Source organism: Python bivittatus, unplaced genomic scaffold, assembly GCF_059951505.1.
Source record: "Python bivittatus isolate LINGU-HERP-01145 unplaced genomic scaffold, Pbiv_v1 ctg000840_np1212, whole genome shotgun sequence".
Taxonomy (NCBI): Eukaryota; Metazoa; Chordata; class Lepidosauria; order Squamata; family Pythonidae; genus Python; species Python bivittatus.
The window spans coordinates 1131744-1146974 of record NW_028277113.1 but is presented as its reverse complement, the minus strand read 5'-3'; the positions used below and the strand labels follow the sequence as shown (position 1 = coordinate 1146974).

General features: G+C 39.1%; 1 protein-coding gene across 1 annotated transcript in view; it reads left to right on the top strand.

The window, feature by feature from the left end:
* MYO10 (myosin X) overlaps positions 1-15231 on the top strand; it is a 163383-nt gene that overhangs the window by 126562 nt on the left and 21590 nt on the right. Inside the window, exons 20-28 of the mRNA XM_007426876.3 lie at positions 2014-2138; positions 2226-2340; positions 7137-7243; positions 8873-9085; positions 9252-9291; positions 9433-10317; positions 11365-11488; positions 12750-12993; positions 14830-14925. Coding sequence (XP_007426938.1) covers positions 2014-2138; positions 2226-2340; positions 7137-7243; positions 8873-9085; positions 9252-9291; positions 9433-10317; positions 11365-11488; positions 12750-12993; positions 14830-14925 — 1949 coding nt within the window. The remainder of the gene's footprint in view (positions 1-2013; positions 2139-2225; positions 2341-7136; positions 7244-8872; positions 9086-9251; positions 9292-9432; positions 10318-11364; positions 11489-12749; positions 12994-14829; positions 14926-15231) is intronic.

The window sequence follows — 15231 nt, the reverse complement described above, 5'->3', positions numbered from 1 at the left end:
CATGGTCCCCAAATCCCATATACTAAATTTTTGTATATAAGGCCAGTATTAAACACTCAAAATAAAACTCTGTAAATGAAAAGGTAGCATTCCTCTTCTGAACAAAGGATGGCATTTGATAGAAAATACATCATTTTACATGTTTATATTTTGCAATTCTTTGAAATGTCTGAAGGCTACCAGATTATTTAATATGTATCCTGCCTAAAAAGCAAAGGATGATGATACCATACTCCCCATTTTTGAGATTACAAAGACACATTTTAAAAAGCTGTAATAAATTATTTAACCCAGCATTCTGTTTCTGCAGAATTCTGTGGGGAAATCCATAAATGGAACATGAGTACACTAGCATCCTATAGTTCATGTTCTCTAACAACTAATATACTGTAGATAGGCATTGTGATAATATGATTTGTATTCACTGATAATGCTGGATGAATGTATCTAATTTCCTTTTAAAGCTGCAATCCCAACATTGAACTTCAGATTCCTAGTTTAACTATATTATATACTTCTTTCTATTCTAAATTTCCCACCATTCAATGTTCTTAGTTGATCATCCCTGGTTCAGTATTATGAGAGAGGAAGAAATCCCTTTCCTTTTTGCCATCTAAGTGTAATACAGGTAGTCCTTGTCTTACATCCATTTGTTCGGCAACTGTTCAATGTTATAGTGGCATTGAAAAAAATGGACTTAACCACCAGTCCTCAAAATTCTGGCTGTCACAGTGTCCCCATGGTCATGTGATTGTGATCCAGGTGCCCAGCTCACAGTTATGATGTCACAGCGAGCCACCTCACATGGTTGCCATTTCCACCCTTCCCTGCCGGCTTCCCACAAGCAAAGTCATTGTGGAAGCCAGCAGGAAAGGTTGCAAGTCACTCCAATAAGTTGCTCCCACTGCTTTTTCTCCAAAGGAGCCGGCTACAGAGTATGAGTTCCCAAGGATCTCATACTCCATAGCACCCCCCACACTCCATAGTGCACATGTGCCCACAGCACCCCACCCTCACCAGCTTGCCTACACTCCCCAGCACCCACTCAAGGGCCTCACCAGCCTGCCTGCAATCCCCAGCACCCACTCAAGGCCTGTGCCAGCCTGCCCGCACCCCTTGCTGGCCTGCCCATGGCCTCCCCACCCTCCCACAGCTCTGCTGTCCTGTCTGAAGCCTCCACTGGCCCTCCTGCAGCCTCCATCCACCCGTCCACATTCCATAACACCTGCCTGTGGCATCCGCCACCCCTCACACTCCTTATCTGAGACTCCTGCCTCTTTCTGCTTAATGACCCGCACAGTCCTGGGGTTACGATGGCAACCAAGACTGCTAGGATTGCCATCGCCAAGCAGTGTGGTCACATAGCATCATGCTTTACAACCACATCACTTAGCGACATCAGTCCCAGCCCCAACTGCCATTGTAACCCAAGAACTATCTGTATCATGTTTCCTCATACTCATTTTTAAAGACTTCAAAGTTACAACTTCTCATACAAGTTTTGTTGTAACTCCTTGATTGAACTTGATTGAACATAATCAGTTTTTACACATGTAAGTTCTTCACATAGAATGTACGCTGAGAGAGAGACAGGGAGTGAAGGAGAGAATGAGAATGAATTTGGGTATTTGTAACTGAGGATAAATGATAGAGAGAATCAATCTTAAGTACAAAGGGCTACATCTAAAATTACATGATCAGATTGGTATTTGTGCCACCAAACGTCTCTTTGGTACCTCTTCATTAACCACTCCTGTACATGCTTCAGCTGCTCAGGTTTTCCCTACCCGTTGGAACAGGCTTGAGGAGTGGAAGAAGATTCCTTTCCATTGTAGGATGCTATTTTGCCGGCTGAATGACACCATTAGTTAAAATCAGTATTTAAAAAGAATACAGCTACGCTCATGCACTTCATACGGACTGTACCACTCTTTGACATACCCTGTATCTCTTGTTTACAGATTCACAGATTTTTCAGCTAATGAAATGCACCTGATTATGTTATATTTTTAGATGCCTGACCAGTTTGATCAGAATGTAGTTTTGAACCAGTTGTGCTACTCCGGTATGCTTGAAACAGTACGGATACGCAGGGCAGGTTTTCCCGTGCGGAGGCCATTTCAGGATTTTCACAAAAGGTAGGGCTATGTTTTGCTTAAGAGAAGATAAAGAAAGGAAAATGAAATGGAGCAATAAAAAATGACATGATTGGTTTGTTTCTACAGATACAAAGTCCTGATGAGAAATTTGACTCTGCCTGAGGATTTAAAAGGGAAGTGTACTACCCTTCTCCATCTGTATGATAGCACAAAAACTGAATGGCAACTTGGAAAATCTAAGGTAAAATAAAAAAGAATGGATAATGCAAAGCTAGGATTAAAGCAACTTCTGTATTAGCTCATAAGTTCCAAAGCTAGACAGCTTGTAGCAGTTTGTGTTTCTGTGCCCAATTATCAAATAGCATTAGTTGATCTCAGTAGTAAACTATTTAATCCCTGCACAGCATAAGTACATGATAAATTTGATAGTTGTGGATTTTGATGTTAAGAACAGTTGAAATGAAATGTAATTCTCTAAACTGAAGAGGTTTTTTTCTAGCTACTTGAGGTATGAATGAAAAAACAATTAAGCCCTTCTAGCTGACTTCTGGAGGTATCAGCAGAATGGCAACTGAAATATTTGCACAATGAGCAGACCCAACTGTAGAGACAAATATGACTGGGCATAGCATAAATTCCTGCTCTTCACAACTCTCAGGTGGGCAGTATTACGCATTAGCAGGTTCAGTCATGATCTAACACTGCTGAAGATTTTTTGCCTGCGATTATGTATCTGAGGCAAAGGAACTAACCCCAGTGTATTGCCTAACTGACATAAGCATCCATCCAACCCAAAACACAGAGAACGTTTCTTCATTTTCTTCCCTAGTGCTCAGTAGTCCCCCCACTTACTCTCTGAAATCCTTTCTAAGCCCAGGTCACCCTGTCTGTCTTCCCCATGTTGAGTCAACCCTTAGCCCTGTATACCCGAGCTGCCCTCTTCCCTATCCATCCTCCAGGCCCATTGGGTCACTCCCAGTCCGGTCTTGGTCTCCACATTTCCACCTTGGGAAGGTTATCCTCTGTCCTCCATTCTCATCCCTAAGCCTTGTCTCTTACCCAGGAGCAGCAATGCAGTCTATCTTTTTCTTTGTAGTTATTGCTGTTCATGTGGTTGGGAGTGATTTTAGATAGTGTTTTAGTCCAGCCACAATTCACATCTCCTCTTCATTTTCTTAGAATGTCTCTAGCCCTGGTGAGCCTTAGAGAATTCAAGAGAATAAAGATGGCAGGTAACTGGAAGCAGCACTTCACTTTAAAACACTTGCATTATTTAAAGATGTTTCAAATAAATATATGTACACATACATATATATTTAATCCTGGCTATCAGCAGAGCACACTATAGATATGGGAGAGGTGTTTGCCACAACAGTGGTGTATGCAGGCTCCATATTGTCTAATCCTAAATTATATGAGGAGGGTGTGTTACATATGATTGCAGAGTATGCACAATCTCAATTGCAAAGCCTTAATACTTCCACTCCCAGTTATTTAATATGAATTGTGTCCTAAATAAGCTTTTTCAAATGTAAGTATGTAAGTAAATCTGCACAACCAATATATTTCTTTTGCATTCATAAGTCTTTGTTTCTGCAGTCATTTCCTTGCAATTTCCATATCCTATGTTATGCAGAGTCTGTAGGTAGCCTTTGTAGATCTTTTCCAGCATAAGTTAATGTGAAATTACTAATGACCTCTAGGTAAACAACTTTTCTGATTGAAGCAGACTGCTCATTAACAAGTAGGCTATGTGCATTAGAGATTTTTTAGTATCTTCATTGACTCTGACCCATACAGGAGCTTTCAGGAGTTTAGAGATCTTGGCAAAGCAACAAAGGTCATGAACACTTTTTATAAACAAGCACAAATAAACCTAATAGCAGAAGCTTTCCATCTTCATAAACAGAAAAGTGGGTCCATCTTGAGGAACTAAACATCATGATGTTTAGTTAGCTAGTTAATTATGATTCCAGAGGAAGAGGGATTGGAAACAGTTTCGAGTTCCCGAGTCTCAACTTGAGAACCAAGCAACTAGACTGCTGGGCACTCTGGGCTTCGGTTGGTGCTTTTTAATGCTAAGTCTGTAATAAAACCAGCCTTTTTCACAATTTAATCATGGATGAGAGGACAAACCTGACATGTATTACCAAGATCTGCCTGCATGAAGGTGGTGGTGATGTCACCCTCATGGAGATCTGTTCAGCCAGGTTTCATGATTTGCATCAGTCCTGACCCAGAGCACAGGAAGTGGTGTAACAATTATTTACTGGGAAACCCTAGCTACTGTAAGAAGTGCTGTTCCTTTGGTGGCCAGATGTAAGGCCTGCATGTGATGCTAGGCTAAAGGAACAAGCTGAGGTTGCTGCTTTTGTACTGTCCTCCAGCTGCACTGCAGCATACCTCATTGAGCTGATTAATCTCTTTGTACAGGTGCTTGTGGATTCACCCAGACTGTTAATACTGGGTCATTTCCACCTCCCTTCCTTGGAATTGCAGATGGTTTAAGAGTTCATAGCTGCCATGACAACCATGGGCTTGTCCCAGGTCATCACTAGCCCAATGCACATAGTTTGCTACACTCCAGATGGTATTCACCTTAGAGCAGATGTGTTATACTATGATTCTGGAGGACGTTTACCTCAATCTATTGTCATGGACAGATCAATTCCTTGTACTGAGGGCTGACTGTGGCTGCCAACTTCAGCAGGGTGGAGGGAGCTACTAAGATGGTCTACCTGCGATATCTGATGGATGCAGCAGGTTTTCAGACAGTGCTTGGGGAGTTCCCCAGTGACTGAAGAGTACTTCTGTTAGGCACCTTGTTGACCTGCAATATAGAGGTAACTAGAGCATTTGACAAGATCACCCCTGAACGGTCTCTTGCTGTCCACTGATCCTATGCAGTTCCTTAGTTTACTAGGGACCCCCATGAATTAAAGTGTGTGAAGAGACCCCTGGAGTGATGCTTGTGGGAAACAAAAACTGCACTTGACCAAACACAAGTAAGAGTCCAGATTCAAGTTATTCTGTGGTATTAAGGGCAGCAAAGTGTAATAACTTCCCTTCCCTTATTGTTTCAACAGAATGTTGGCCGGCTACATTATTTAAAATGTACTGGACTCTTTTGGGGAAGGATGGGGTGGACAATCCAGTTAGTATAATTTGCAATCATCTGGCTGAGCATTTCTTTGATAAAATTGTTGCATCCACTCCAAGTTTCAAACAAGATGACAATCTATTGAGATGACAGAAATGATGTCTTGTTTTATCTGGAAGACCTTTGAGCCCATGGATCCCAAGAAAATGGACAGGGTCACCTGCTGTCTTAGTTCTGCCATTTATTGACTGGACCTCCACTCCACCTGGCTAATTAAAGCAACCAGAGATGGGATTGAGAGTTGGATCTGGGCTGTAGTCAACACCTCTTTGAGAGAAGGGGGGCTAACAGAGTTCCTTAAAGAAGTACTGGTTTGTATACTCATCAAGAGGCCAGGCCTGGATCCAACAAAACTGTATAAGTACCATTCTACTTGTAATCTTCCTTTTTGGGGGAAGGTTATTGAGAAAGTGGTGGGCTAGAGTTGCAGAGGGTTCTGGAGAATATGGTTTATTTGGACCTTGGGAGTCTGGATTCAGACCTGGGCATGGGTCAAAAACCACATTGGTTGCTGTCATGAATGACCTTGCCATGGCTTGGATGATGGTGGTATGACCATCCTTTCCTTCCTAGATCTCATGGTGGCTTTTGATACTGTCAACTACAGTATCCTTCTGGGCCACCTGCAGGGATATGGTGTTGGAGGGACAGTGTTACAGTGGTTCCACTTCTTTCTGAGCAAGAAGCAAAGGATGGTGTGGGGAGGGAGAAGTTGGACCCCTGAGCATTTTGTTATGGAGTGCCTCAGAGTCCACTCCTCTTCCCTATCCTGTTCAAAATCTATATGAAATCACTGGGAGAGGTCATCTGCCAGTTTAGAGTGAAATATCATCAATATGCTGATGGTACTCAATTATACATCTCCACCCCAAGCCCATTAGGAGATGCAGTGGAAATTATATCCTGGTGTCTGGAGGCTGTCAAGGTTTGGATGGGAAAAACAGATTCATACTCAATCCAAACAAGATGGAGTAGCTGTTGATTCAGAGGTTGGCTGATTCCAGGGCTGTGCCATCTTTGACTCTTGGTGGGGTTCTCCCCTGGAAAGAGCAGTTTGCAGTCTGGGGTTCTCCTGGGCTCATGGCTCCTGCTTAAAGAGCACATGGAGATTGTGGGCAGGAGACTTTTGCATAGCTTTGGTTGATGTGTCACTTGTGGCCTTTCCTGGAACAGGATGCACTGAAGATGATCACTAATGTCCTTGTCATCTCTTGATCAGTTTAGTATAACTTGGTACTGCCTTGAAGACTGCCCAGAAATTTCAGCTGCACAAGTTTAGTGGTTGATTTCGGTACTGCCACATTACACCTTAGCTGCACTGCCTACCAGTAGGTTTCCGAGAACAGTTCAAGGTGCTGGTCACTACATATAAAGCCCTGAATGGCTCAGGGCCTGGGTATCTTAGATGTTGCTTTTCCCCAATAGTTTCTGCCCATCCCACCCAGACAACTAGGGTGTGCCTACTGAGGGTCCCCACCTACCAGAAAGTACAGGGTGATGGGGACCAGTGGTGAGTATTTTGTATAGCAGCCACTGTCCTTTGGAACAGCTTGCCCCCTGAAACACCTATGATTCCTACCCTCGTGACATCTGGAATTTGATGAAAATGTGGACCTTCCAGAGGGACTTGGAGGATTGACATATTGTGGCACCATTCTTAATTTTAATATTGTTAGTTAATCAACTTTCATTTTCAATTTGTATCTTGTTTTTAACAATTTCTGTAAGCTGCCGAGCATCCAGCTGGTTTCAGGGGGTTAGATAAATTTTACAAATACATAAATAACACCTTAGTCCACTTTTTTCTCAGACATTGAAATTGATTTTTAATAAATACTTCAATATATTGCAAATAAATATTTTGAACATATTTTCAGGTATTTCTCCGTGAATCCTTGGAACATACGTTGGAAAAACAGCGAGAAATAGAAGTTGACAAAGCAGCCATGATCATCCGAGCACATGTCTTAGGCTATATGGCACGGTAAGGAACTAGGAGCTATGTATTATTGAGTTGGACTCGAAAACATTTAAGTTAGTATAAACTCTGACAGATTGCAGATTTGAATTCCTGAGGCACAAGATTAAAAGAAAATTGAAGATTTTTTTGGCAGTTGCCGTGGAACCAAGGTTCCAGCCTATATCACGCCTTGCGCCTGATTGTTTATGACTACATTCTTTGGGGTGAGAATTTTAAAGTTAAATAGTTTTAGGCTTTGGTGGGTTTTGGTACTTTGTCTATATTTGCAAAAAAAAAAAAAAAAAGACCTTGCATTTTTTTCTGGAATAAAATAGATACAGAAATCAAGTACAGGTATTATGCTGTGCTAGTATTTATTTAAATTATATGCTGCATTAAATTTTAACTGATGCGATGAGATGTACTGTATTAATGCTATTATTATTACATTTAAATTGTACATAATTTACAGAATCCATTTACAGGTTTTTAATAGATGTCAAAAATAACAAAAATAAAAATGATGCCACTTAGCAATAAAAACATCACAGTTCATAAAGCGCATAAGGTCATTATACTGAAAATGTTATGAAGCATAGCAGTGAAACTTGAAATGTGCTTCAGCATGAACTTTTTATTTTGAAAGATAGTTTTAAAATTGTATTTCATATAGAGGCTAAGGCCACAATATATTGGTGATTTCTTATAAAATGATCACTGCATAACAGAATATTCTGTGTCCTATGTAGGGGTGGTGTTTGTTGTCAATCATCATGTAGACCTGCATTTCCCAATCTAGCACCTTCCAAATTACAGCTCCTATAATTTGCAAGATGGTCAGAATCCTGCAAGTTGTATTCCAACACATACAGATCAGAAGTTTTCTAGGCAACTTGGAGATGGCTCTGAATACCATCATCTGATTATAAGCATTTAATTGTGATTTATAAATAATTTGTTGGTAATTCCAATTTATTCTGTTTATGCTCTTTGGAAAAAGGAGATATAGAGTGTTGCTTTCTTAGTATGTTTGCCACGGTAGAAGGAAAAAAAGAATGATCCAGTAGATGAAGACATTTTTTTTTCAGTGAGCAAAGAATGGTGGGACTAGGTAGTTGAATTATGATATTTGATTTGCTTGCCTAATGTCATTTATTATGTACAAAAGTCTGAGGAGTAGATTCCATCTGTTTACTCCCTTCATAAGTCAATAGATAGTTGTTCAATAGCTGTTTGAGCAATGAGGTCATTCCTTTTCATGTGTATATTGCTTGTATCTATATATCTTGAATGATATGTCCTTTCCAAGAGCGGAAATGCTTTTCTTAAGGACAAATAAATTTTGATACATACATACATACTTACATACATACATAAAACAACAACAACAACACTGGTAGGCCACAAATAAAAGCTAATAGGGCAATTATATGAAAATGTGTTTGCTTAGTCAAGATGCATCTTTCCCTTTTGTAATAGCTCTAGTCTTCCCAGGGGACCAGTAATGTGAAGCACAATGAAAGAATGTTTATGGGAGCTGAGTCCACAGACCTCTTTTACTATCTGGAATCTTTAATTTATGGCACTAGTAGTGATTGCTCAAACAGTTGTTCCATTATGTCTTCTTCACATAGTGTCTGCATCTTATTTCAGAAAACACTACAAAAAGGTCCTTTACTACGTGATTATCATACAGAAGAATTACAGAGCTTTTTACTTAAGGAGGAGATACCTATTGCTGAAGAGAGCAGCCATCACCTTCCAGAAACAGCTGCGAGGTCAGATTGCCCGCCGTACTTATAGACAGCTGTTGGAGGAGAAGAAACAGCAAGAGGAAGAAAAAAGGCAAAAGGAAGAGGAGGAGAGGTATGGAATATATACTTGCTTTAATATATCTGATAAGCAATTTATATTAGCAGATTTTTAGAAAGGTTCGTAGATACTATTGACAAGTTTTCAGAAGCCATGTCTTACTTAATGATGCCTTTCTTTTGATTATATCCTTTCTGATGTTTTCTAATTATCCTTTTAGAAAGCGACAAAAGATGGAAGCAGAACTTCTTGCTCAGCAGGTTAGCTATGTTTTTTCCCCACTTTGTTCATATTAGATTAATTTATTGTGATAAACATTTGATGATGGAAACCCCCTGTGGTTCGAAAATAGCACATTACCAAAATTTATGATAAAGATGATTTCTGCACCATTTCTGTAGGCTGAGGAAGCACTTGCAGCTATTCAGAAAACCCGAAAAGAAGAACTAAAGCAAGAGCTGGAGAGGCAAAAAGAAAACAAGCAGGTGGAGGAGATCCTGCGCCTGGAAAAAGAAATTGAAGATCTGCAGCGCATGAAGGAACAACAAGAACTAACATTGACAGAGGCATCATTGCAGAGGCTGCAGCAGCTCCGAGATGAAGAATTGAAACGCCTGGAAGATGAGGCCTGTCGTGCAGCACAAGAGTTCCTGGAGTCTCTGAACTTTGACGAAATAGATGAATGTGTCCGAAATATTGAAAGAACGCTCTCTGTAAGCAGCAGTTTCTGTGCAGAGCTTAGTGAACTGAATGGCAGTACAGGCATTGAAAAACCCAATTTTAATTTTAGCCAGCCATATCCTGAGGAGGAAGTTGATGAGGGCTTTGAAGCGGATGATGATGCTTTCAAGGATTCGCCTAACCCAAGTGAGCACGGCCACTCGGATCAAAGGACAAGTGGCATCCGGACAAGCGATGACTCTTCAGAAGAGGACCCATATATGAATGACACAGTTGTTCCAGCTAGTCCTGCCACTGGCAACAATACCCTTATTCCTTCTAGCCATGATTCCCTTAGTCTCCATAACTCTTCAAGTGGGGAGTCCACATACTGCATGCCAGAAAACGTTTCATGCCAACCCACCAATGCTGCAGAGCTTATTTCTCCTGATGCAGACTATGACTACGACCAGGATGACTATGAAGATGGTGCTATCACTTCTGGAAGCAGTGTGACCTTTTCTAATTCTCACAGTAGTCAGTGGTCTCCTGACTATCGCTGTTCTATAGGGACATACAACAGTTCGGGAGCATACAGATTTAGTTCTGAAGGAGCTCAGTCTTCTGTGAGTACTTCTTTTCTTGCCTTACATACTGTTGGAGATAACAGTAATTTTAATCTTGACAAATGCTGTTGTCATAGATAATACAGAACAATTCTCTTGATTCGCAATCCTAGGTATTAACTTTTATACCGAATTCTTTTCCTGCTTTGCTGGGCAGTCTTCTCGTCATTCATGGCCCTTCTTCCCTGAGGCTTCTTTTAATGGCTGCTATGCGTTGTAAACATTAGCCCTTTGAATTCATAGGTGTAACTGACTTAACACAACTGAGGAAATGAAATACTTCCCAAAACTATACATTGTGTAATGGGGAAGTCTTAAATTATCTGACTTATTAAAAAGTCCTTTAGGAAAGCGCCAGAAGACTTTGCATTTGATAAGAATTTCCTAACATGTAATATTTACTTCTTACAAAAACAGATGAGTAACTTTGTACTATAACTCAGAAAATGTTTTCTGCCACATAGGGTATCCAAAAAACATACCAAGATAATCTGTTGTTGAGAACTGTATGTACCTGCTCAAAATTCCTCAGAAAGTTCCTGCTGAATTATTATGTTTAATGTGACCTAAGTGGAAAAAATATTAAATATATGGGTGTAATTTTAACTGGATTTAATTAAATTTACTTTTAGTTTAGTTTTATCTTTCTTTTTATCTTTCTTTTTTCCATTTTGCTCTGGCCTCAACCTTTTTTTTTTTTTTGGAACATATGGCTCCTGATATGCTTCTTAAACGCCAAGTGCTGCCTGCAGCCTGGAAAAAAAAGTTGCCCAGCTCTAAAATAAACCTTTGTAAGCTTAGTTAGATATCCATTTTTACCATGATAGAAAATTTCTATTTTAGGAAAATGGCAATAGCTATTTTGCAATCACACTTAAAATAACTATATTATATATCAGAAATTACATTTGATTAATTTTATTTACCATGATTATAGTACTGTATAGCTGATAGGTAAATTACTTATCAGAATTAATAGAAATTAAAAATTACAGATTACAATTGTAATATTAGGCAATTTCACTTATTATATTGGTTATCTTCCAGTTTGAAGACAGTGAAGAAGACTTTGACTCAAGATTTGATACAGATGATGAACTTTCATATCGGAGGGACTCTGTCTACAGCTGTGTCAGCCTGCCCTATTTCCATAGCTTTTTGTATATGAAAGGTAATTATTCAAGAGACTAAATAAAATGGATTTCTTTCTTAAGTGTCCAGTATTAGTGCTTTACTTCTCTTTTGAGTGGAAACAAATGGAAATAGGATAATGTGCAGTCATTTTTAAATACTCAAAATGATCCCTTTTTACAGATAATTTTTTAATGATCCAGCTGTTAGAATTAGTTAATTCTAATTAACTGAAGTGACTGCTATGGAAGTGCTTCAGTCTGCCTGCTTGTAGAGATGGAACTGAAAGCAATACCTGCAGATTTTGCAGGTTTGAAAAAATGGGGAAAAAATGATGGAGCTGAATGTGTTAAAACCTGTAGAACTGATATAGATAGGAACTGCAGATCCTTAAAAAAACATGGGACAGGATGGAAAGTTGAGCTGATTGGTGTGCAATGATAAAAAATCTTGCCATGTTTTTGAATTAAAGTAAGACTTTAGAAGGAAATATTCCAAAAGGGGACTACAGTTCATAGCTTTGAGTATCACCAACCCAACTTTAAATCACATCATTCTGAGCAAAAGCTGTCATGATGGCAATGACCAATTTCAGTTTCTATACCTGGATGATGATGAATTTCACTGAAACAGTCTTTGATAGCCTATCAGTACCTTCTCTTTAAAGTCTTCTAACTAATGCAGCTAAATCAATTCATTAAAACTCCAGTGCTTATCCCCCACCAAAGTGCTAAGTGAATCAGTTAAGACAGATTGCTTTTTTGTGTGTGCAGTCATAACAGAAGATAGCTTGAAGGTCTGTGACCAGCTGTTGAGTGCAGCTGTTAAATGCAGAATAGGTCTATTTATTTGTAATAAATACAGTGTTTACATGTATACATTATATAATGTTTTCCATTTTTAATATTGGTTGGCTACTTAGACCATAGCTTTTGTAAGTACAGTGAAACTTCAGTTTAATGGACCTTGATGCAACTAACTTGATGCAGTGAACAAAGCCTCCATTATATTTTTGCAATTTGCATTATCTGTCTAATGATGCTATTGCAGATTATGTATTCTTCTGTTTACTGGAGTCAGGAATAACTGGCATCTCCTTCAACAGTTCATCTGTTAAATCGAATTTTCACCATATGTCCTTTGGAATTCTGAAGTTCCTCAGCAGATTTTCAGAAGTTCTTTAATTTTAAAAAAAAGTATGTACTAGCATACTTGAAAGACAGGTTTTCATGATGCTTAGGAGCATTGATCAGTTTTTAAAACAAGCCTGTTTTAAAGCCTGTCTTCTTCATTATTGGCAGGTGGCTTAATTAATACATGGAAGCGCCGTTGGTGTGTCTTGAAAGATGAAACTTTCCTATGGTTCCGCTCAAAACAGGAAGCTCTTAAACAAGGTTGGCTGAATAAAAAAGGTGGGGGCTCATCTACACTGTCCAGAAGAAACTGGAAGAAAAGGTGGTTTGTCCTTCGACAGTCCAGGCTTATGTACTTTGAAAATGATAGTGAAGAAAAACTCAAAGGAACACTTGAAATACGATCAGCCAAGTAAGTAAGGTCCATGTAGGGTATCATCTGTAGTTAAAAATAGGTGAACCCAGAATGTAATCACCAATAAAACCTACTAATTTGCAAACTGCCATCCCTCACCTCCTCCACGGGTGTGAAAATTGAAAATGCCTCTCTCCTGCCAGGGTCTTAGCTGAAGAGATAGTATGCACTTGATTCTTGGTGTACAATTAATCAGTAGGTAGTCGTATCGTTGACTGAGATGGCAACATCAGGGATGAGGCATCACTAATCCAAGTAGAAGCTGCAAGAAGCAGTTTCTGCTGTAGATTCCTTGTGCTCATATTTTGTGCCCATTCTTTTATTCCTTAATATCAGAATATAAGAATTGCCTGGTTGGATCAAACCAAGATCTGGTCAGGATATCAGTTTTCACAAGAGGAGGGAAAGAGGGCAATCCAGTGCATTCCTACCCTTCTTTATTCTAAAAAAGAGAAGGATGGCCTAAGTGCTTGTTTTATTGATTGATTGATTGGATTTATAGGGCCATCCAACTCAAACAATATGTCTCATATGTACAGCAAAAAAAAAAACAATCAATAAACCAAAACAATAACCACTTAACTTAAAAAAACCTACCCAATATATAGAATATAAAACGGCAGCTGAACACAATAATTAAATGACCAAAAATGGTCTCTACTCAACTGGACCCAACGGCCTGTGGAAAAAATCTGGCCTTAATGCCTTTTTTAAAGGCAAGCAGAGTTGATGCGGATGTATTCAATAGTAATATTTTTATTGATTTGTATCTGGTGTGATAAACAGTATTCTGAGTGACTAATTTTGGCAATAGGGGTATGCATGAAACAAAAAAAAATGTTTTGTTTTATGCGTGGGGCAAAGTTCAGTCAAACCACTGTGAATATGATTGCCATCTGGTCCACCTGAAATTGGTGGTTTCAGGTTTCACTTGAAAAAAATTTCAAGAGCAAGTAGGGCAAACCTGATGCACCTGACCCCTCTTTCCTCTCCTTTGCATAGCCTGTGTGTTCTCCCTCCCTGATCTTCCTATTCCTTCCTTTCCCTTACTACCCCTTGACTACATGCTACTGAGTGTGAAGCGGGACAAGGTAAGGCAAGCCCTGCCTTAAATTAACATCACTGTGAAAGCCCCTCCTTTAAATACCTGCATTGTGGCACTGCTGAAAGGTGTGGTTTCCATAGTGACATCAATGAGTATGCTATGATACCCTAAAAGCACACTTCGTTCCTTGCTTACTGACAAAAATTAGGCCCGCCAATTTGTTTTCTGTCAGTAATTGCCAAATACTAGTTTAGAGCAAACCAGTTGCAACCTGCTATTGGGTATGCTTTCCTCTCCTTGGATTTTGTTTTTTTAATCTGGGAATCAAGTTATGTTAACTGACTTCACTGGCTATAGTACAAATGTCCATGGGATTATAATTAATTTGTCAAATTAATTTTATTAAAAACAATTCAAGTGGCTTAGTCAGGATCCACTCCATGGTTCCTTAGAGCCTATTTTAAACATCTCTCCTGCTCAGTGTGAGCTTGGTGACTACTTTAAATAATCTGTCTCAGACAGCACACATTATATCAGTAATAGGTAGAAGATGCAGATCAATAGTTAAAGAAAAATAATGAAAGTGAAGAAAAATCAAGAGTATAGTGATATGAAGATTGAACAGATATCTGCATTGAGAGAGAAAATGGGGAGGCAGGAAGACAGTTGTTTCTAGGCATTAAAAAAGAGCTCCAAATGCTTAATATTAAGAAAGAGTATTTTGAAAATGCCAATGTGTTGTCATTATGAATATAATGACATATTTCTCTCTTTCCTTTCCATTTCAGAGATATCATTGATAACACTTGCAAAGAAAATGGGATTGACATTGTCATGACAGATAGGACCTATCACCTGATTGCTGAATCACCAGAGGATGCAAGGTAAGAATTGTGTCCTTTGTGTTCTGCATACATTTTATTCATTTGTACATGTAAACGGTAATATTACTTAGCAAACACTAAACTTAATTGTGACATTTAAAAACACAAAACATAAGGAAATACACCAGGACAATTTTAAAATTCAGTTGTGGTAACCAAATTCATAGTCAGGGTGGCTAATTCACAACAATCACATGGCACCCCAAACCCCATTTTTCTATAACCCAATACTTTCCAGAAGTTGTACCACCAAATTTTGTTGACAGTATGTCAGAAAACAAAAGCAAAATTCCCTGCTGTTTTCAA